General features: G+C 38.8%; 1 protein-coding gene across 1 annotated transcript in view; it reads right to left on the reverse strand.

Moving 5' to 3' along the window:
• Positions 1,982-23,213, reverse strand: part of TMEM123 (transmembrane protein 123) — an 85,328-nt gene continuing 64,096 nt past the window's right edge. Inside the window, exons 11-14 of the mRNA XM_018058932.1 lie at positions 8,729-8,755; positions 8,417-8,638; positions 7,178-7,331; positions 1,982-4,497 (exon numbers count right to left, since the gene is read on the reverse strand). Of these exons, the coding sequence (XP_017914421.1) occupies positions 4,473-4,497; positions 7,178-7,331; positions 8,417-8,638; positions 8,729-8,755 (428 nt within the window). The 3' untranslated portion in view covers positions 1,982-4,472. The remainder of the gene's footprint in view (positions 4,498-7,177; positions 7,332-8,416; positions 8,639-8,728; positions 8,756-23,213) is intronic.

Consider the following 23,213-nt stretch of genomic DNA (forward strand, 5'->3'; position numbering starts at 1 on the left):
CTCCTTATTAATAAATGGTCTGTGCAAATGTCCTATTTCTTCTGAGTCAGTTTGGCAGGTTATATGTTTCTATTTTTCCCACTTCATCAGTGGGCCAGGGTATGCCTCAGCTTTCGGGGGTGAGAGTAGACCATGGGCAAGGGCTGCCAAATCTCTTTGGGGACCCAAATCAGGCAGTCCTGCACTTCACTGAGTTTCCAGGTTAGACTGTGCCACCAAATTGATTCTGATTCTGGAGATGAGCAAAGCTGCTGGGACCACAGCACTTGCATGTTGCTGGTCGGACTTCACCTGCCACGTTTTGAGTGCTGGTTATTGCAAGCTTTCTCCTTTTCTCTGTTGGATTCCAAGTGGTCAAGCCCCCCAGATTTCCTTGCAGTTCTCAGGGGGTGAGACGAGTGGGTGCTCCAAAGAAGTGACCTGTAGTGCTGGGGGAACTGGGTATCCACTCTGGGCTTTCTCTTCCAAATGGGGTAACTCTAAGCTGAGGGGAAACCTCTTGGTATGTTATGGTGCTAGCCTGGGGGCAGTGAGTCACCATGTAGTCCCTCCTCTGTACCTTTAAATGTGGTCTTTCTTGGTGTCTGTGGTGCAAGGGGATGCTTCAGCCTCACTCCTGTGTTCCAGGCTTCTCTCGGTGCACAATAGTTGTCAGCTGTGCTTCTTGTAAGTGGGGTGAGAGGAAGTCAGGAACAATCTATGTTGCCATCTTGGTGATGACACACGGCATTTTTTTTTGTATGTATGCTGCTGCTGCTGCTAAGTCGCTTCTGTCGTGTCCGACTCTGTGTGACCCCACAGACGGCAGCCCACCAGGCTCCCCCGTCCCTGGGATTCTCCAGGCAAGAACACCTGGAGTGGGTTGCCATTTCCTTCTCCAATGCATGAAAGTGAAAAGGGAAAGTGAAGTCGCTCAGTCGTGTCCAACTCCTAGCGACCCCATGGACTGCAGACTACCAGGCTCCTCCGTCCATGGGATTTTCCAGGCAAGAGTACTGGAGTGGGGTGCCATTGCCTTCTCCGTTTTCTATGTATAAGATACTTCAATTTTTAAAGAATAACTACCTGAACCTTAAAAGGGCATTTTTTCCTCGACAGATGTGATGTTTATTGTATCTATACTCACACCATTGTTTACCTAAATAAGACACACATTCAAGCCTGACGTTGCTGGGAGCATAACTACCCAGAGTGAAGCTGAAGTAATGATGTGGCGGGAGGAAGAATTATGTACAAATATTACTGTAGGAGTACTTTTTATTATATAAAGAATTTTCTGCAGACTGCACCTTTTCCCCTTGGTTACTCTGTAACAATATGTATTTAAGTCTTCCTTGAATGTGTGGTAAGTCACTCAGTCCTGTCTGACTCTGCGACTCTATGGACTGTAGCCCGCCAGGCTCCTCTGTCCATGTGATTCTCTAGGTAAGAATACTAGATTGGGTTGCCATGCCCATCTCTAGGGGATCTTCCCGTCCGGGGGTGGAACCCCCATCTCTTATGTCTCCTGCATTGGAAGGTGGGTCTTTAACACTAGCACCACCTGGGAAGCCAAGTCATCCTTTCAATAAAGCTAAATTATATCCAGTTGTAAAGAAAAAGTGTTGAAAAACCATATGTTAATACATTTGCAGCTGATTTATATCAGGAATGGTAATTTTAAAATTTCTACAACAGATATACTTGTTTTAAAGGTTCTACCCAGAAGAATAAAAATAAGTGGCTTTAAATGAAAGTCCTTTGAGCAGTGCCTCTCAGACTGGTGTTCAGAATCACCTGACAGGACTGCTAAGAGATTGCTGGGCTCCACCCCAGAGACTGTGATTCAGTAGATCTGGGGTGGGATCTACTGTAACAAGCTTCCACGTGAGGCTGCCGCTGGGCCAGGCAACCATACAACAATCTGCCTTTTCACTTTGGGCATTTTCTGTTAGTTTCTCCTGAGTTTGATAAAAATGAAGCAAAACCACACACTACTCTTGGATAAAGAACAAAATTTTATTCTAAAAATAGATCTCAGTAACAAGGAAATACCAAAAGTTGGTCCTTATAATAAAAAGAAAAAATGTAACAGAAATTTGCTTTATATTTTTTTCCTGAAAAATACAAAATTATCACTCTAATTTTGCCAGCTCTCATTAACTGTATTTGAATTATTCATTCTATGGAGTATCCAAGGAAATTTAAAAATCTTAGGTTGAATTCTACCTAATATTTAAACATACATTTGAGTTGGTTTTATCTTCAAGTAAATACATTCTTAAAGAATGCAAATGAAACTGAACATTTGCTGAAGTAAACATAATGAGGAAGATAAATTTATACTTAGGAAATGTGCTCCAAAGTGAAATACTGGTTTATATAGTTGTTTCCCTTATTTTTTGCAGATAACCAAAAAAAACCCCAAACCCCAAAACCTGATTGTATTGAACTACTGATATTTGAAAGTAACAAATTATACAACTTATATACAGAAAAAGACATAACTAAATTTTTTCAAGCCCCAAGAACAGGAAATTTTAAAGGCAAATAATGACATTCAGTACTTAAAAAGTGGTTTTATATTTTCAAAGTGCTAAGAAACAAGTATTCAAGAAAATTTCAGGCCTGTCTACAAAGTTCTGACTGACTTGAAGTACTGAAATACCAAGAATTCAGAAGACAAGTTAAGGTTAAAAAGCCTTCTTTACTATAAAACATGTCTTCAGTATATTTTGCAAAGAAGTGAAGCAGTGGGTAAAGGACCAGTTATGGATAAGTTAGTAACATGCAAGTCATCTATCCGCCCAGATCTCTTTCTAGACTAATGCAAACACGTGTTTCACGCACGCCTTCCACACTGCGTGTGTCTCATCCACCCGTCCTGTCACATCCCGATTTTGCATAATTCTTATTCTTCATCATGTCAGTTGGCCACGATACACAGTGAGTAGAAATGATCCTTTCATATCAGAATTCTTGATTCTCTGCACAAAAGTTACATTTAATTCCTCTTAAATGAACGTACACATTTATTAGGACTTCTTAGCTCATTTCTGGGCTGTCAGAAATTGGTGTGATTTACTTTGACCGTCTAAGATAGAAGAAACAGTATGTTAGTACGCAGTATGACTAAGTATCTCTTTTGTTAAAACTTGACCCTGAGTTTTGAGTGCTGGAATATAAACTGTAAAGCTGAAAACACTCCAAAATATGTTGGCTAATACTGCTGTCTTTACAATATTATGCTTTTTCTCTCCATTAACATAATACATCTGAAAGTGCCTCCTCCTCAGCAGGGGAGAAGAGGAGAAGTTGAGAGAAGACCCAAATACGGAAGCAGGAATGTCCGGTCTTAAAAACTCCTGTTTTAAAACTAAGAATTTATTCCAAAATATGTTGGTGTTTTAGTGTAAAAATGCTATTTCCCCAAATCTCTGAGTGACACTGATGGAGTGCACCTATAGGAGTAGCAGCCTGAGGGCAGCCCCACAGCTTGGCAAACATAGCACTTCTCTCTAATTTGGACCAAAGAGTGCTAAGTGTTGCTGTGGAAACCATCTAAAGGTATTTTTTTTTTTTTTAAGCTAGGTCTAAACATTGAAAGCAGTTCTACATCTGTTAAAAATATTCACTAAATATAAAATTAACAACTGAACATGAAATAAAGCAATTTCCAGTGGTGACAGTGTTCTCACAGTAGCAAATAATCTAATTATTTAATACTAACAACTAAGTCTTTAAAACATTATTATGTTAAACAGCAATTACAGAGGAGAAAAAAGGCAGTTACATCAACTGCTATTGAAAGCACAAAAGAAAAATACAGGCTCTCCAATGGTTCTCTAACAAGGATGAGCCTAGACACTGTTTCTAGTTTTAATTTTTCTTTTTTTTTTTGGTGGGGGAGGACATATATTTTGTTCTAAACAAAATAACTAACTTTAACTATATAAAATATTGATGGGTTCTTAAGAGACAATAAACTAAAATTATGCTTAAGATGTGGCTTATTCATATAATTTCTGCTATGTGGCAATGGTAATTAGGATATATCCAGCTGTTATTAGCACTGAGATTCTTTGTGTGACTAACAAAGACATCAAAATCCTTAGTGCTGAGACAAGCTCCTTATTTGAATGACCAGACGGCACCATACCCTTCAGTGATGCTGCTTTCCAATTACTCGCCTATGTGACCAATGCCACAGAAAAGGAAGACCAGACTTGTTCGTCTTACTATGCATTTTCTAAAACTGAATATAATACCACTGCACTAACTATATGCTCCATATGTTCATTAAAAACCCCCAAACCAAAACCTTTTTCCTTTAATAATCATGAGGAATCTTTACATATGTATATAATATACTGTATATTATATGCACGGCCTATTTATGCTATTTTCAAGAAGAGAATACTGTATTAGAGTAATAAATCAAAATTAGGTGATAAGGCTGTATCACTCTTCTTTCCATTGGTTCTTGGAGTCTCTTAAATGATGGCATCATGTTCATCGCTGTAATAAATCAAAAGTTAAAATTACTTGATGTTTTATATTTGTATCAAAATACTTATAGTTCATATTTTTAAGTAATGAATAATTTCAAGCTTCAGAATCAAAACTGTCATTGCTTTGTGTTTTCTTAAGCAAAAGTACCTGGTATACTATCGTGGTTAAGGATTCAAGCAGTGTATTCAGGTTGCAAAATGGATCTACACTCAAATCTCTGCTCTACAGTGGCTGTGACTTTTCATCAATTAGCTGTTATAAACCTCTTTAAAAAAGAAAATAACCAGAACAATCATTTTATGAGCATCTACTATGTGCCAGGTGTTCTGCTACAGACTTTACATCCATATCTCATTCAGTCATCACAGTAGCCCCAAGCAGAGGGAGGGTGCTGAAAAAAATATGTGTGTGTGTATGTGTGGATAATGGTAGGTATTTAATGAGTCAATTCCATTTTGCAGAAGATCAGAAGCTAAGCAAGCATGTAAGCCTGTGGCCTCTCATCTTGACTACTAGACACTGCTACACCATGTACATGAATGTAGGCAGGCACCCTGCTAGTCAACAGTAGAACCAGATTCTCATTTAAGTCTGTCTGCCCCAACCCCACCTCTTACCACATCACTCCACCGTCTATCCATGCAACCCTAAGAAACACAGCAGCTAACACTTTAATCAGTGTTATTATCCAATAAATGGAAATTAGAAATGCTCATAATTACCAGATACTGGTCTCAGTGTCCTTAATGGGAAAATAGTAAGTCTTTATTTATGGAACGTCATTATTTATAACTTCAAAGGAACGACTGGCTTTAAAATAACACTTTAAAAAAAGTGTAGCACTAAGAAAAACATGGCCAATTAAACTACAACACAATGCTTTCTCATCCCATAGAAAGTAAGATACATCTACTTCAGAGGGGTTAAAATGTGGAAAAACATAAAAACAAAAATGTGTTCTGAGACTCAATGAAATAAGGTGTTTCACCAGCTACTGGTGTGATATGAATAAGACTGCTTCTAGCGTCACACTGCCCTATACACCTCACAGTCCCCTCAGTTATGGGGACTCTGGACCTGACGCCTTCCACGGGGCATGCAGCATTATGTGGCCATGTACATGTGACAAAGAAGCTGGCCTGTAAAGCTAACACTACATACTTCGTAGTTAAGGCTCTTTAAAATGAAAACAGCACACTTAAATTTAGTTCCTTCATAGTTTTATAGTCTCAAGAGTATCAATAAATATTGATGATATAAAAAAGGAGATGTATTAAATTTAATCAAAATGTGCCTTCTGTTTAACTGGTGAAATTTAAAAAAAAAAAGCCAGATGATAAATATTTCTAGGAACAGAGTGGTTTTAAAAAATTTTCCAAATGTTAAAGCATTTTAGAATTAACTTGATTTAGTTAGTTTCCTTTTTTTTTTCTTCTTTTACAGGCTGAGCTACAAGAGGAAGAATGAATGTTTCTGAATGTGCATTTATCTGACAAGACACCACCTTGATATTCTTTTAAAGTAAGTTTGATATGACGGCTACTATACATGGAAGGTAAGTTACAATTTAAATATTTTTTAAAGTCTGGTTTTCTTAGTTCAATGAAAAATCTGAGACTTATTTTGATATTATAATTTCCTCCTAGAAATTCATAATGTACATCAACATATTAAAGGCTTACACAATTTTACTGTGCTCAATCAGCATTTCCTAAATGTTTCTGACATGGAAATTCTATGGGACATATATGTATTGACATATGACAACTTACATTTTGGAAAATGCCATTTGTTCTGTGGTATTTATTTTATATATACATTAACTGATGCTGGGAAAGATTGAGGGGAGGAGGAGAAGGGGATAACAGAGGATGAGATGGTTGGATGGCATCACCGACTCAATGGACGTGGGTTTGGGTAAACTCCGGGAGTAGGTGATGGACAGGGAGGCCTGGCATGCTGTAGTTCATGGGGTTGCAAAGAGTTGGACACGACTGAGTGACTGAACTGAACAATCAAAAGAATAAATTCACTCTTGTACATATAAGACTCAAAAACCAAAAGGACTTTGTTGTAGTAACAAAAATTGGGAGATGATACCTCTAAAAACCATCAGCTCTATAGAATGACATGGTTTGTTGTTGAGGAATTGTTGATAAAGCTCACCTGAAAAGATGGTTTTACTACAGAGTAACTGATAATATATATTATACTAACAACTCATTATCAGGGAAAATGAGGCTGTCAGAATTTCTTTACTTTCTTTGTCACAGAAAGCAGAAATCATGTTTTTATCAAGGATGCTACTTTAGTGTATCTTACATTTGTCAGCAGCACTAAGTCAACAGCCTTAGGAGAGCTGATAGGGTATTTCTTGTGATTAGAGGTGTAAGCATGTGAAAAGGGCTGATTAAACTTGGGTCTTCAGTTAGAAAAAGGATGGCACACTAATAAAACACAATCATTTTTACAGGTATATACATCCATTTTCATTTGCAAATAATTATAATCACGAACTTGTACCCAATTTGCTTTAGGCACAAAGGATTAATAGGAATGTAACTCATAAATCTGTGAATTATTAATCACCAAGATGAACACTGGCTCTACTCTTAAATTTTGTCATGATATTTAAATAAAGAACTAATAATAATAATAATAAAAGTCCTGGCCAATCAAAACTTACATGGTTCTATACCGAATGCCTCGTCTTGAATAATACACTTTGCATCCAATGTAAAGAAAAGATAAAACTCCCAGTGTTAATACAATACCACCAACAAAGCTGCCAGTATCAAATTTTGATCCTTTATTTTCCTTAGAAATAATAGTTGTTGTGACTAGAAGAAAACAAAACAAAAAATAGGTTTTAGTGCTTTTAGAATACATTGTAATCAACTAAAACATTTTGAATTTCCATGTAAGCACTCTGACTTGGGGACGAGAAGGACATGAAGTTGCTCCCCAGCTGGTTTTGTGTCTAGTGACTGCCTGGCTTTAGTCTTCTTCAGCTGACCCAACACATCCCTTATTAAAGAAACCCCCACTGCCTGCAGTCCCAAGATCTTAATGCGAGACTGGACTTGGATGGGCTACCAAAACCATCCAAGGCAGCAAGAGTCGGGGAATTCTTTTACGAATTCTCTTTAAGAGTTTATGCCCTAAACAAAACATGTCTGGGTAACAGCTGTAATCCTGAAACTGGATCCAATTTGAATAAATGTTTCTAACTGAGATTTCTCCTTTTGAACAAATTGTGAATTTTTACTATTTTAATTTTGTGAAGTCAATACATAAATTGTAGTAATAAAGAAGAGAAACTATTCAGAATAAAAGTATATAAAAACACAAAAAAGAAACCATAAAATCTGATATTTGTTCTGATAAATGTAATCAACAGCTTTTAAACAGAAGTTCAACTTTGGATAACTTAAAAGAGAATTTAAAGGTTTTGAATTCCAGGTTTCACAGGCATTATATTTTAAACAAATGAAGAAAAAGAGTGCTGAGACTAATAATATATATGTGACTATATCTAATACCATTAAAAAATATCTTTATGGTACAAGTGGATTAAAACCGAAGTTCACCATGATTTAGGTTTAGAAATCATGGAGACTGACCCTACCTAATTCCCTTCTAGAGTGAGGTACAAAAAAAATAAAAATAAAATTCCGTTAGGATAATTTATTTACAGATGGATCTTATACAGTCATTATTTGTCATGATTAAGTTGGAAGCTAATTTCTTAAAGGAACGAGATAGTTACTATATCAACTCTTTTCCTGATCTCTACAACTAATTTATACAGAAAATGAGAAATAATTGCCTAAATTTCTACATTTTACAGAATGGAATGATATAAATGCAGCATTTTAACAACTATTTTTCAGCATAGGAAAAAATAGGTCCATTTTATACATACCTGTTACTGATGAAGAACTATTGTGGGCTGTGGTCACTGTGGATACTGATACCTGGGATGTATTTTGTGAAACATTTGTTATTTTGGGTGTAGACTTTAAGGTGGCAGAAGTTGTATTTGTTGAGACCACTGGTGTTATCATTTTAGATGTTAAGGGTTTCGAGGTGGTGGCTGTCCCATTATTTGAGGCTGAGGAATCTTTAGTTTCTGATGATGATTTTCCTGTGGGTTTCAAGGTAGTAGTGGTTACATTCTTTGAGACTGGGGAAACTGAAGCTGTTGATGGTGTTGCACTGAGGTTGGAAGATTCACCTTTATGGTCGTGATGTCCCTGTGGGTCTATGAGAAGATATAGAAACATTAAAGCAAGAGCTGTGACTCAGATCATCAAGCTTCCACTTCACTGCCTTTCACGGTCACACATAAAGGAAAAGGTCTAACAAACAGCAGCATGAAGATACTTAGTCTACTAATACTCTGCAGTACACAGCAATAAGCCATAAAATGTCTCAACACAGGAAAATATTCAAAAGGAACCACGCCTGGATTTACATAGAGTTAGGAATTTTTGTGACCATATGGTGGGGTGGGGTGTGGGGGGAGGGGGAAGGAGACCCAACCCAGTAGACGGAGCTCTTTCAGTACAGGGACAGTGTCTTAACCACCTCCGTCTGAATATGCCATACTTTACGTCACAGTATTAGTTGAAAAGATTATTAAACCAATGGATGTAAAAAGGGTTTTTAAAGTTTAAAGTTTCCCTGCCACATTCTTTCAAAAGGCTTTGGGGACAAACAGTAGCTGCATGCTTCTAACCACCTGAAGTGGCTATGAGCATAAGCGGGACACTCTTTATAAGAGTAAAACCAACTTCCCATGATACATTAGGAATTGAAATAACATTGCAGAACATGGTTGGTTGGAAATCTCATAGTGGTGATAATAATTTTCCATCATTGGAAAAATATTTTTGGAAAGCTTAAAATATGCAAAAGCCAGTTTTATAAGGGAAAACCATTCATGTTAATTTGAAATAAACAACTGGAAATAAGTAAGCACTATTATCAAAAAATAAATACTAAATATCTATGCATAAAATGCCCTATGGCCAAAAGCAAACATTTCTGTCTTAATATTTTTTCATACTCTATCTTCATTGTAACACCATAACCTAACTGATACTTACAACTAAAGATACTTTAGTTATTTATAATTTACTAAATAAATGTGTGTTAGTTGCTCGGTTGTGTCTGACTCTTTGTGATTCCATGGACTGCAGCCTGCCAGGCTCCTCTGTCGATGGGATTCTCCAGGCAAGAATACTGGAGTGGGTAGCCATGCCCTTCTCCAGGGGATCTTCCCAATCCAGGGATCGAACTTGGGTCTCCCGCACTGCAGGCGGATTCTTTACTGTCTGAGCCACAAAGGAAGCATAATAAATAATATTTTACTATATACTATCCAAGGAATCAAAAATCTCTCTTTGCCCTATTGTTATTGTTCAGCTCCTCTGTCTTCCACTATCTCCCTGAGTTTGCCAAACTTATGTCCACTGAGCTGGCAATACTATCCAACCATCTCATCATCTGCCGCCCCCTTCTCCTCTGCACTCAATCTTTTCCAGCATCAGGGTCTTTTCCAATGAGTCAGCTCTTCACATCAGGTGGCCAAAGTATTGGAGCTTCTGCTTCAGCATCAGTGTTTCCAATGAATATTCAAGGTTGATTTCCTTTAGGACTGATTGGTTGCAATTTATTTATTTGTCTCTGCAGGTTTAGTAGTTGCTATGTTGCCTGCATTTTCTCATTTCACTCTCTCTGGCCAAGAACCAAAGTGGAAAGAATTCGCCCCTGGCCTGCCTTCTCCACGGACAACAGCATCAGGCCTTCAAGGTCCCTGTCACACCCAAAAGCTATGACTTCAGGTACTATCACCCTATCTTTCACAATTATTCTGTACTTTTTATTCAAAGAATTCAAATATTTGTTTTCAGCTTTACAGACTGGTTTTAATAGTGCTTCTTATCTGGCCATCAGCTTTTACTGTTTAAATTCCTATCACCTTTTCTGAACTCTGGGTCTTTATTGTGTGATCTCTTCCACTGAGTATTACCTGATTTTTAAAAAGACAAAAGGAATTAGTACTTCTATATTATGTTGTTGTTCAGTACCCCACTCGTGTCTGACTCTTTGTGACCTCATGGACTGCAGCACGCCAGGCCCCCCTGTCCCTCACCATCTCCTGAAGTTTGCCCAAGTTCATGTCCACTGCATTGGTGATAATACCAAAACTTTTGTATTATACAGACTAATAAATTATAATCATTCAAGTAGATGATAGAAATGCTACGAACTTGAGCAAATCTTTTATTAATCAATTAAAATGTGCTACAGATATAAGTAATATACTTTAGCATTGAAATAATCACCTATTATTTTAATCTACTGAATGAATTCTATTATAGTGAAATTAAATACAGCAAAGAACCATTGTTTATATCATATCTTTAGAACAGAATGATCTTTGCAGAATGGAACAATGAACACAATGCTGCTTTTGGATTATACACATACGCACACACACAGCCTACTCTCTTCTCCCGGCCATAATAAGATATTCTTCACAGATACTGTACAAAGTCACATGGGCAAAAACAGGGACCTGTCAGGTTAGTTCATTAAGAAAATCCAAATGTGTTAAAGAAATGACTAAGCTAAAATTTTCTACAAATTTTGCCTGACAAAACAGGCAAATAAGTTTCATGTTAAGGTGTGTTCTGTGATGTTTAAATGTGTTAGCTGCAAAGCAAGGATGCTCTCTTCAAGGTCAGAGCTCACATTCAGTGAGTCACTCCCCCCCACCCACTGTCTATAATATAAGCGAATGGTCCTCTGGGCTCCTCTACAAATGAGAGCATCCCTCCATGGGCACCTGGGTGTCTTCCCTCTCCCATAACTGTTCAGTGACTGGCCAGTGTTCTCCATGGCGAGGCACAGTGAACACCTGCAGAGATGTCGGAAGAACAGACCACGCACGCAGGGCTTGGGAAGGGTTAAGCTCTGCTGTGTTAGCCCTGGAGTCTCCACAGCCTCTGAGAAGCAGAAGTTGTAAGGATGTGGAGGGCGGGTGGCAGGAGCGAAGGGGGTCAAAGGGACCAACCTCTAGTTATAAACTGAGTCAGTCATGGGGATGTGATGTAAACCACATGGTGACTCTAGTTCGTATCACACTGTGTATTCGAGAGTCTTTAAGAGAATAGACCTGGAAAGTTCTCATCAGAAAAAAAAGTATCTAAATATGATGACAGATATTACATAAATTCTTATATATATTATGATAGATGTTCTTATTATGATCATTTTGCAATATAGACAAGTATCAAATCATTATGTTGCATACCTGAAACTAATGTGTTATATACCAACTAAGTATTTCAATCTAAGAAAGTACAAAAACATCAAGTTAAAACAAGACAAAAGAAGGTACAAAGGCCCAAGGAGGGTATGTTACTGGAAAGTGTGATGTGTGCTCTTTGTCCACCCCCACCTCAGCCCACAGAGTAAAAGAGGGGAACACAAGCCCTCGCCCTCAAGGCAAGCTGGAAAGGCTTCAAGGGAATCACCTGAAGAGCAGGCCCAGCATCCGCTGGACCTGAAGGGACAAACACTGAGATCTTACTCCGGCCTGAAAAGTAACTCTAGAGGCGAAAGGCCGTGGGTGAGCTGTCTCTACCTGTCAGCAGAGTTTAAAAAGGCTACTCTGGGAGTCGATTCTTGGTTCCAGTGACAACAAAGGTGCTTGCTTCCCATGAACCAAATCAGGCCCCGTGGAACACAGCCAGCACGGGGCTGCTTTAAACGACAGCTTTGCAGAGCGGGGGCCACGAGAATGGCATCATTGACTCAATGGCCATGAGTCTGAGTAAACTCCGGGGGGTGGCGATGGACAGGGAGGCCTGGCATGCTGTGGTCCATGGGGTTGCTGAGAGTCAGACATGACTGAGTGACTGAACTGAACTGGACTGAAGGGAGTGGAACACGAGGACCAGTAGGGGGAAGGTCCTAGGGCATCCAGAGACTGGCGGGGGAAGCACCAGCTGAGGGTCTCTCCAGAAGCTCCCCAAGAACCACATCTGCCACCCAGGGACACCTCCACCGGCTGCAAACATCCCAGCGGGCTTCTCCCCAACCCCCCTTCAGGCCTGCTTCCATGAAGTCAAAACAGCAGAGGTGAGGGGAGAAGGGGGAGCAAGGACAGGGGCTGGGCTGCACTGCAGCCCCCCTGCAGGGCCTGGGCTGCCGGAGGGAGGAATCCCACTCATCACAGTGCTATTCCTTTTGGTTTCATTCTGAACAAGACAGACATCCTACTAACTACAACTCGTTCGACAAGTTGAGCATATATACCTCAGCTAACCCGCCTCTTTAGAAACCTATATGCAGGTCAGGAAGCAACAGTTAGAACTGGACATGGAACAACAGACTGGTTCCAAAAAGGAAAAGGAGTACTTCAAGGCTGAATATTGTCACCCTGCTTATTTAACATATGCAGAGTACATCATGAGAAACGCTGGGCTGGAGGAAGCACAAGCTGGAATCAAGATTGCCGGGAGAAATATCAATAACCTCAGATACTCAGATGATACCACCTTTATGGCAGAAAGTGAAGAAGAACTAAAGAGCCTCTTGATGAAAGTGAAAGAGGAGAGTGAAAATGTTGGCTTAAAGCTCAACATTCGGAAAACTAAGATCATGGCATCTGGTCCCATTACTTCATGGCAAATAGATGGGGAAACAGTGGAAACAGTGTCAGACTTTATTTTCGGGGGCTCCAAAATCACTGCAGATGGTGACTGCAGCCATGAAATTAAAAGACGCTTACTCCTTGGAAGGAAAGTTATGACCAACCTAGATAGCATATTCAAAAGCAGAGACATTACTTTGTCAACAAAGGTCCATCTAGTCAAGGCTATGGTTTTTCCAGTAGTCATGTATGGATGTGAGAGTTGGACTGTGAAGAAAGCTGAGTGCTGAAGAATTGATGCTTTTGAACTGTGGTGTTGGAGAAGACTCTTGAGGGTCCCTTGGACTGCAAGGAGATCCAGCCAGTCCATTCTAAAGGAGATCAGCCCTTGGTGTTCTTTGGAAGACTGTTCTTTGGAAGATGCTAAAGCTGAAACTCCAGTACTTTGGCCACCTCATGCGAAGAGTTGACTCACTGGAAAAGACTCTGATGCTGGGAGGGACTGGGGGGCAGGAGGAGGAGGGGATGACAGAGGATGAGATGGCTGGATGGCATCACTGACTCGATGGACATGAGTTTGGGTGAACTCTGGGAGTTGGTGATGGACAGGGAGGCCTGGCGCACTGCAATTCATTGGGTCGCAAAGAGTCGGACACGACTGAGCGACTGTACTGAACTGAAGTGAACACAGGTGGAGCTGCGGGACCGGGTGTAGGGGGCACACAATTGTCAACACTTACTTAGTGTTATATGTTGAACTGTGTCCCCTTAAAATTCATATGGTGAAGCCCTAATTCCCAGTACCTGAGGATGTAGCCTTATTTGGAGATAGGATCTTCACAGAGTATTACAATCAAGTTAAAATGAGGTTAATAAGATTATTGGGATGAGGCTTAAGTACCTGGTATCCTTGTATAGTGGAAAATTTGGAGACAGACAAACATACAGGAGGAACACTGTGAACATGAAGACAGAGATCAGGGTGGTGCTTCCAATAGGCCAAGGAAAGTCAAAGATTGCTAGTGAAACACCAGAAACGAGGCAACAGGCATGGAACAGACCTCTGTCATCAGCCCTCAGGAGGATGTAATCTGTCGACAGTCTGACAATCCATCTCTGCTGTTTGCGCCACCCAGTTAGTGGTCCTTTGCTGTGGTAGCCCTGGCAAACCAATGCACTCAGGACCATAGTTCTTCCATTTCTAACAAGATGTGTCTTTGGGCAACGGCACTGGCTGGTGGCTGTGCTAAGTTGGTTCCTTTCACAGATCTTTGAGACAAATCCAGTCAGTCAGTACTTGTCAAACCACTCTCAGAACTGGCTTAAGTAAAACCTGACATCATCTATAGATTTCAGTCAGAGCTATAAAAATGTCCTGACCTTAACTCTTGGTTTCAGCTAACAATCACAGAAAGAGGAGACGAAGGCCGGCAGTGAGGGCGCCATGTGCCCTCCGTGCCAGCAGGTGCCGTGCTCAGAGGGAGAGGAACGAGATGGACAAGGTACCTGTGGTGACGAGGGGCGTTCTGCCACTGCTGCAGAGATGCTTGGCACAGACCTACTTCCACGATTAGCACCACTGCCGCCGGGATCACGGCACGTGAAGAGGATGCTATTGAAGCTATTTTCAGTTCACCGATACAAACATCCAAAAGAGAAAAAAGGGATACTCCAACCCTTTTTCTAACACCAGCCAGCCACCTTCTATCACAGCAGGACCAAGGACACTATGAAGCAGCCAAGTAAAAGTACTCATCCTCTTTAGAGTCTGGATTTATTCCAACTACCTTTGTATACCCCTTCACGGATCATTGCCTTGTTGTGGTGAGGGAGCCTGCATAACTCAATGATGCTACGAGCCATGCTGTGCAGGGCCACTCAAGATGGATGGGTCATAGCAGAGAATTCTGACAAAACATGATCCACTAGAGGAGGGAATGGCAAACCACCCAGTATACTTGCCATGAGAACCTCATGAACTGTACAAAAGGCCAAAAAGATAGGACACCAAAGTTGAGTCCCCCTGGGCCTGAAGGTGTCCAACACACTACCGGGGAGGAGCAGAGGAAAATTACCAATAGCCCCAGAATGAATGAAGCAGCTGGGCCAAAGCGGCAAGATACTCAGTTGTTGATGTGTCTGCTGATGAAAGTAAATTCCAGCGCTGCAAAGAACAGTATTGCACAGAAACCTAGAATAGAATGTTAAGTCTACGAATCAAGGAAAATTGGAAGTGGTCAAGCAGAAGATGCTAAGATTGGACACCGACATCCTAGGAACCAGCAAACTAAAATGGACAGGAATGGGTGAATTTAACTCAGATGACCATCTACTACTGTGGGCAAGAATCCCTTAGAAGAAATGGTGTAGCCCTCATAGTCAACAAAAGAGTCTGAAATTCAGTACTTGGGTGCAACCTTAAAAATGACAGAACGATCTCAGCTCATTTCCAAGGCAAACCATTCAACGTCACAGTAATCCAAGTCTATGCCCCACCACTGATGGCTGAAGAAGCTGAAGTAGGTTAGTTCTATGAAGACCTAGAAGACCTCCTAGAACTAACACCTAAAAAAAATATTCTATTCATCATCAGGGATTGGAATGCAAAAGGAGGAAATCAAGATAAACCTGGAGTCACAGGCAAGCTTGGCCTTGCAGAACAAAACGAAGCAGGGCAAAGGCTAACTGAATTCTGCCAAGAGAATGCGCTAGTCATAGAAATACTGTTTTTCAACAACCCAAGAAACAACTTTACACATGGATAATCACCAAATGGTCAATACCAAAATCAAATTGATTACATTCATTGTAGCTGAAGATGGAGAAGCTGTATAGTCAGCAAAAACAAGACCTGGAGCTGACTGTGGTTCAGATCATCAGCTTCTTGTAGCAAAATTCAGGCTTAAACTAAAGAAAACTGGGAAAAACACTACCTGAATGAATTTGCAGTGGAGGTAATGATAGATTTAAGGGACTAGATCTAGTTAACAAACAGACTACTTAACAATCAAAAAGGTTTGAGAGAGAACCACAAGCTAGGGCAGGATTGAACAAGGTTCATCTCCTACATGGATCCACTCGTTCAGGTCTGGGCCAGATGGCTGTTTTATCTAATGCATAGAAACCATGACAGAGTGTCAAGGAAAAGGAAGAAATAGGAATATGTTCCAAAGTTAAGAACAAGAAAAAACATTAGAAAAATACTTCAATGAAACAAAGATAAAAAATTTACCTGATAGAAAGTTCAAAATAACTGTCATAAAGATTCTCACTGAACTTGGGAGAAAAATGGATAAGCACACTTCAATAAAGAGAAAATGTAAGAAAGTGTGAACAAAATGACACAGAGCTGAAGAATAAAATAACTGATACAATAAAGAGGTTTAATAGCAGAATAGATAAACCAAGAGAAAGGATCAGTGAACTCAAGGACAGGACAGTGGGGCTCTCTTAATCAGAGCAGCAAAAAGAAAAAAAGAGTAAAAAAATAAAGATATTTTAAGGGACTTATGGGAAAACTTATAGGAATGTTATAAATAAGCTGTTATATGTAAGCTTCATGGTAACCACAAAGAAAAATACTTGTAGTAGATAAAGAGAAAGGAATCAAAGCATACCACTAAAGTATGCCATCAAACCACAAAAGAGAACAAAAAGAAGAAATAGAGAAACTGCAAAAGAGCCAGAAAATAGTTAACAAAATGGAAATAAGTCCGTATTTATCAATGATTACTTTAAATGTAAATGAACTAAATTTTCCCATTGAAAGATATAGACAGAGTGGATGAATGGGTTTAAAAAAACAAAAACACACCCATCTGTATGCTGCCTACAAGAGACTCACTTCAGGTATAATGACACAGAGAGATTGAAGGAGAGGGAACAGAGAAAGATATGCCCTGCAAATGGAAATATAAAGAAAGCTGGGGTAGCTATACTTATATGAGACAAAGTAAACTTTAAAACAAAGATTGTAACAAGAGACAAAGAAGGGCGTTACATAATGATAAAGGGGTCAACCAAATAAGCAAATATTTGCAAATATTTATGCACCCAACATAGGAACACTTAAGTATATAAAGCAAACATTAACAAACTTAAAGGGAAAAATAAGACAGCAACACAATAACAAGAGGGACTTTAATATCGCACTTGAATTACTGGGTAGACCATCCATCAGACAGACTGTCAGTAAGGAAACACTGGCCTTAAATGACAAGTTAGAACATAAAAGACCTTTCAAACTAGTACAGAACATTCCATTCAAAAAGCAACAGAACACACAATCTTCTCAGTGCACATGGAAAATTCTAAGGGATAAATCATATTATTAGACCAGAAAACAAGTTCTTAACAAAGGTAAGAAAACTAAAATAATATCAAGTATCTTTTCCAACCACAATGGTAGGAAACTAGAATTCAATTACAGAAGAAAACTGGAAAATGCACAAAGATGTGGAAATTAAACAACATGCTACTGAACAACCGAAGAGTCAAAGAGGAAACAAAAAAAAATACCTTAAGACATATGAAAATGGAAATATAGGATTCCAAAATTTATGCATGTATGCTAAATTGCTTCAGTCATATCCAACTTTTTGTGACCCCATGGACTGTAACCTGCTAGGCTCCTCTGTCCATGGGATTCTCCAAGCAAGAATACTGAAGTGGATTGCCATGCCCTTTTCCAGGGGATCTTCCTGAACCAGGAATCAAATAAGCATATCTTATGTCTTCTGCACTGGCAAGTGGGTTCTTTACCTCTAGTGCCACCTGGGAAGCCCCTTATGGAATGCAGTAAAAAAATGCCTACCTCAAGAAACAAACAAAAAACAAAACTCACATAAACAACCGAAATTTACACCTAAAGAAACTAGAAAAAAATATTAAACTCAAAGTCAGTAGAAGCAATAAAATAACAAAGATCAAAGTACAAAAATGAAATAAAGACTAAAAAGGTAACAGAAAAGATCAGTAAAATCAAGAGTTGTTTCTCTCTTTGAGAAGATAAACAAAAAGACCAAGAAAAAAGAAGACTCAAACATTAAGTCAGAAATGAGAGACATCAAAACTTATACCACAGAATTACAAAGAATTTTCAGAGACTACTATGAACAATTATATGACAACAAATTGGACAACCAAGAGAAAACAGATAAATTCTTAGAAACATAAAATCTTCCAAGACTGACTCAAGAAGAAATAGAAAATATGAACAGAACAATTACTAATACGGACATTGATTCAGTAATCAAAACCTCCTAACAAACAAAAGTCCAGGACATGACAGCTTCACTGGTGAATTCTGCCAAATATTCAAGAAGAATTAACATCAATCCTTCTAAAACCCTTCCAAAAAACAGAAGAGATAAGATTTATAAACTAATTTTAACTCATTGTTGACTGGGGGATTTTTGCAGAAACTAACACCTGTGGTCAGTGATTTTTATTTTGACTGGCCAAAAATTAAGTCCATCATTTCACTAACACTTTGTGGGTTATTACACTCAATAGTTACAACTGACACACTTGTAAAGTCTCCTAATTGTTGTAAAATATTGTCTCTAATCCACTCTTCTGTAGAAGCACTGGAGCATTCTCCAGCACCATTTCATTTTCACTTGCCATATCAGAATCAATCAGTAAGGTTTTTTGTATTTTTGTTGGTCTACTCATCACATGTGAATCAGAACTGTTCTCTGAAGAACTCCCATTTTCTGAGACATTAGTATATATGTTACTTAGAAAATCAGAGGAAGTATCTGCATAAAATTTACTGAAATATTCTTCACTCAAAATTTTTCGTTACATCATTTTTTAAAATCTTATGTTTATTATAACATATGCAAGGTTGAAACCAAAAGCTAATGGAACAAAATGTGAATGATAATAATCATAAGTTGTATGATTATTGATGATAATCATAATGAATTCTTGATCAATTTTAAGCTCTAACAACTTCGTACAGTGATGTTAACTGTATCACTCTCTAAAAATGTACTGATATGTGATAAGTCTCTGGTTGATAAATGTTTGGGTAACAGAAGATGTACTAACACATCTCCAGTCAATAAAGTGAGAAGAGGTCAAAATTACCCTGATACCAAAATCAGACAAAGATGCCACAACAAAAGAACAGGCCAATATCACTGATGAAAATGGATGTAAAAATCCTCAACAAAATATGAGCAAGCTGAATTCAACAATACATGAAAAGAATCATACATTATAATCAAGTGAGATTTATTCCAGGGAGGCCAGTATGGTTCCACATCTGCAAATCAATCAGTGTTATATACCACATTAACAAAATGAAGGATAAAAACCATATGATTATCTCAATAGCAAGTAAGTATAAGTTGCTCAGTCGTGTTCAACTCTTTGTGACACGAAGGACCGTACAGTGCGGCCTAGAATTCTCTAGGCCAGAATACTGGAGTAGGTAGCCTTTGATGCAGAAAAAGAATTTAAGAAAATTCAACATTCATTTATGGATGTGTCTCAACAGAAGAGAGGCCATAATGTGCCTCAACATAATAGAGGCCATAAATGACATGACCATAGCTAACGTATGCATCACTGAACACTTCTCCTGTAATATCAGGAACAAGACAAGGATGCCCACTCTAACCACTTTTTTCAACACAGTATTGGAAGTCCTAGCCAGAGCAAATGGGCAAGAAAAAGAAATAAAAGGCATCCAAGTTAGAGAGGAAGAAGTAAAACTGTCACTATTTGCAGATAATATGGTATTATAAACAGAAAACCCTTAAGACACCACAGAAAACTGTTAGAACAAATAAACAATTTCAGTAAAGTTCAAGAATATAAAATATATAAAAATCTATTGCATTTATATACACTAATAACAAACTATCACATAAAGAAACTAAAACCAATCCAATTTACAATTGCATGAAAGAGATAAAATACCTAGGAAAAAATTTAACCAAGTAGGTAATAGGCCTGTACACTGAAAACTATAACACATTGATGAAAAGAATTAAAGAAGATACCAGTAAATGGAAAAATACTCTGTGATCATGAATTGGAAGAATATTGTTAAAATATCCACACTATCCAAAGCAATCTACAGAGTTCATGCAATCTTGATAAAAATTTCAATGGTATTTTTCTCAGAATAAATAACGTTAAAATTTATATAGAATCACAAAAGATCCTGAGTAGCCAAAGCAATCCTGAGAAGTAACAACAAAGCTGGAGCCACCACACTGTCCAAATTTAAACTAATTACAAAGCTGCAGTAATCAAATGTATGGTATTGGCATAAAAACAAACACATATCAACAGAAGTGACAGCCTAGAAATCATACAAATATGGCCAAATAATTTATGACGAAGAAGCCAAGAATATATCAATACAAAGGGAAAAGGACAATCTCTTCAATAGTGGTGATAGGAAAACTGGATAATGATATGGAACAGAAAGAAACTCGACCACTATCTTATACCACACACAGAAAATTAACCCAAAGTGCAGTAAAGACTTGATAGTACTTAATGCAAGCCCTGAAACTATAAAACATCTGAGAAAACACAGGTAATAAAGTCCTTCACATAAGGCTTGGCTATGGTTTTTGAGATCTGAAACAAAAACCAGAGATAACTAAAGCAAAAAATAAACAGGTGGGACCACATTAAACTAAAATGCTTCAGCACAGCAAAGAAAACCACTGACAAATGAAAAGGCAGACCACTGAATGAAGGAAAATATTTGCAAATCATATATGTTAAGAGGTAAATATCCAATTTATATAAAGTCATATAGCTCAACAGCAAGAAAATCAATAATCTCATTTAAAACACAGAGAATCAGACTAGACATTTTTCCAAAAAAGACAGAGTTGGCCAGATCAAAAGTGTTCAACATCACTAATCATCAGTTCAGTTCAGTCGCTCAGTCGTGTCTGACTCTTTGCGACCCCATGGACTGCAGTAAGCCAGGCTTCCCTGTCAATCACCAACTCCTGGAGCTTACTCAAACTCATGTTCATTGAGTCAGTGATGCCATCCCACCATCTCATCCTCTGTCGTCCCCTTCTCCTCCTGCCTTCAATTTTCCAGCATCAGGGTATTTTCCAGTGAGTCAGTTCTTCACACTGGGTGGCCAAAGTATTGGAGTTTCAGCTTCAGCATCACTCTTTCCAATGAATATTCAGGACTGATTTCCTTTAGGATGGACTGGTTGGATCTCCTTGTAGTCCAACGGACTCTCAGAGTCTTCTTCAACACCACAGTTCAAAAGCATCAATTCTTTGGTGCTTACTTTTCTTTATAGTCCAACTCTCACATCCATATTTGACTATGGGAAAAACCATAGCTTTGATTAGATGGACCTTTGTTGGCAAAGAAATGTCTCTGCTTTTTAGTATGCTGTCTAGGTTGGTCATAGCTTTTCTTCCAAGGAGCATGCATCTTTTTAATTTCATGGCTGCAGTCACCATATGCGGTGATTTTGGAGCCCAAGAAAATATTCTGTCACTGTCTCCATTGTTTCCCCATCTATTTGCCATGAAGTGATGGGACCAGATGCCATGATCTTCATTTTTTGAATGTTGAATTTTAAGCCACCTTTTTACTCTCCTCTTTCACTTTCATCAAGAGGCTCTTTAGCTGCTCTTCACTTTCTGTCATAAGGGTGGTATCATCTGCGTATCTGAGGTTATTGATGTTTCTCCTGACAATCTTGATTCCAGCTTGCGTTTCATCCAGCCTAGCATTTTGTATGATATACTCTGTATAGAAGTTAAATAAGCAGGGTGACAATATACAGCCTTGACAGACTCCTTTCCCAATTTGGAACCAGTCTGTTGTGCCATGTCCGGTACTAACTGTTGCTTCTTGACCTGCAAACAGATTTCTCAGGAGGCAGGTCAGGTGGTCTGGTATTCCCATCTCTTGAAGAATTTTCTACAGTTTGCTGTGATCTATACAGTCAAAGGCTTTGGCATAATCAATAAGGCAGTGATAGATGTTTTTCTGGAACTCTCTTGCATTTTCTATGACCCAACGGATGCTGGCAATTTGATCTCTGGTTCCTCTGCCTTTTCTAAAACCAGCTTGAATATCTGGAATTTCTCGGTTCACATACTGTTGAAGCCTGGCTTGGAAAGTTATGAGCATTACTTTGCTAGCATGTGAGAGGAGTGCAATTGTGTGGTAGCCTGAGCATTCTTTGGCATTGCCTTTCTTTGGAAATGGAATGAAAACTGACCTTTTCCAGTCCTGTGGCCACTGCTGAGTTTTCCAAATTTGCTGGTATATTGAGTGCAGCACTTTCACAGCATCATCTTCTCAGATTTGAAATAGCTCAACTGGAATTCCATCATCTCCACTAGCTTTGTTTGCAGTGATGCTTCCTAAGGTCCACTTGACTTCACATTCTAGGATGTCTGACTCTAGGTGAGTGATCACACCATTGTGGTTATCTGGGTCATGAAGATCTTTTTTATATAGTTCTTCAGTGTATTCTTGCTACCTCCTCTTAATATCTTCTGCTTCTGTTAGGTCCATATCATTTCTGTCCTTTATCGAGCCCATCTTTGCATAAAATGTTCCCTTGGTATTTCTAATTTTCTTAAAGAGATCTCTAGTTTTCCCCATTTTATTATTTTCCTCTATTTCTTTGCACTGATCACTGAGGAAGGCTTTCTTATTTCTCCTTGCTATTCCTTGGAACTCTGCATTCAGATGGGTATATCTTTCCTTTTCTCCTTTGCTTTTTGCTTCTCTTCTTTTCACAGCTATTTGTAAGGCCTCCCCAGACAGCCATTTTGCCTTTTTGCATCTCTTTTTCTTTGGGATGGTCTTGACTTCTGTCTCCTGTATAATGTCATGAACCTCCATCCATAGTTCATCACGGACTCTTACCAGATCCAGTCCCTTAAATCTATTTCTCACTTCCACTGTATAATCGTAACGGATTTGATTAAGGTCATACCTGAATGGTCTAGTGGTTTTCCATACTTTCTTCAATTCAAGTCTGAATTTGGCAATAAGAATTCATGATCAGAATGAACCACAGGCAGCTCCT

This window comes from Capra hircus, chromosome 15 (assembly GCF_001704415.2).
Source record: "Capra hircus breed San Clemente chromosome 15, ASM170441v1, whole genome shotgun sequence".
Lineage (NCBI taxonomy): Eukaryota > Metazoa > Chordata > Mammalia > Artiodactyla > Bovidae > Capra > Capra hircus.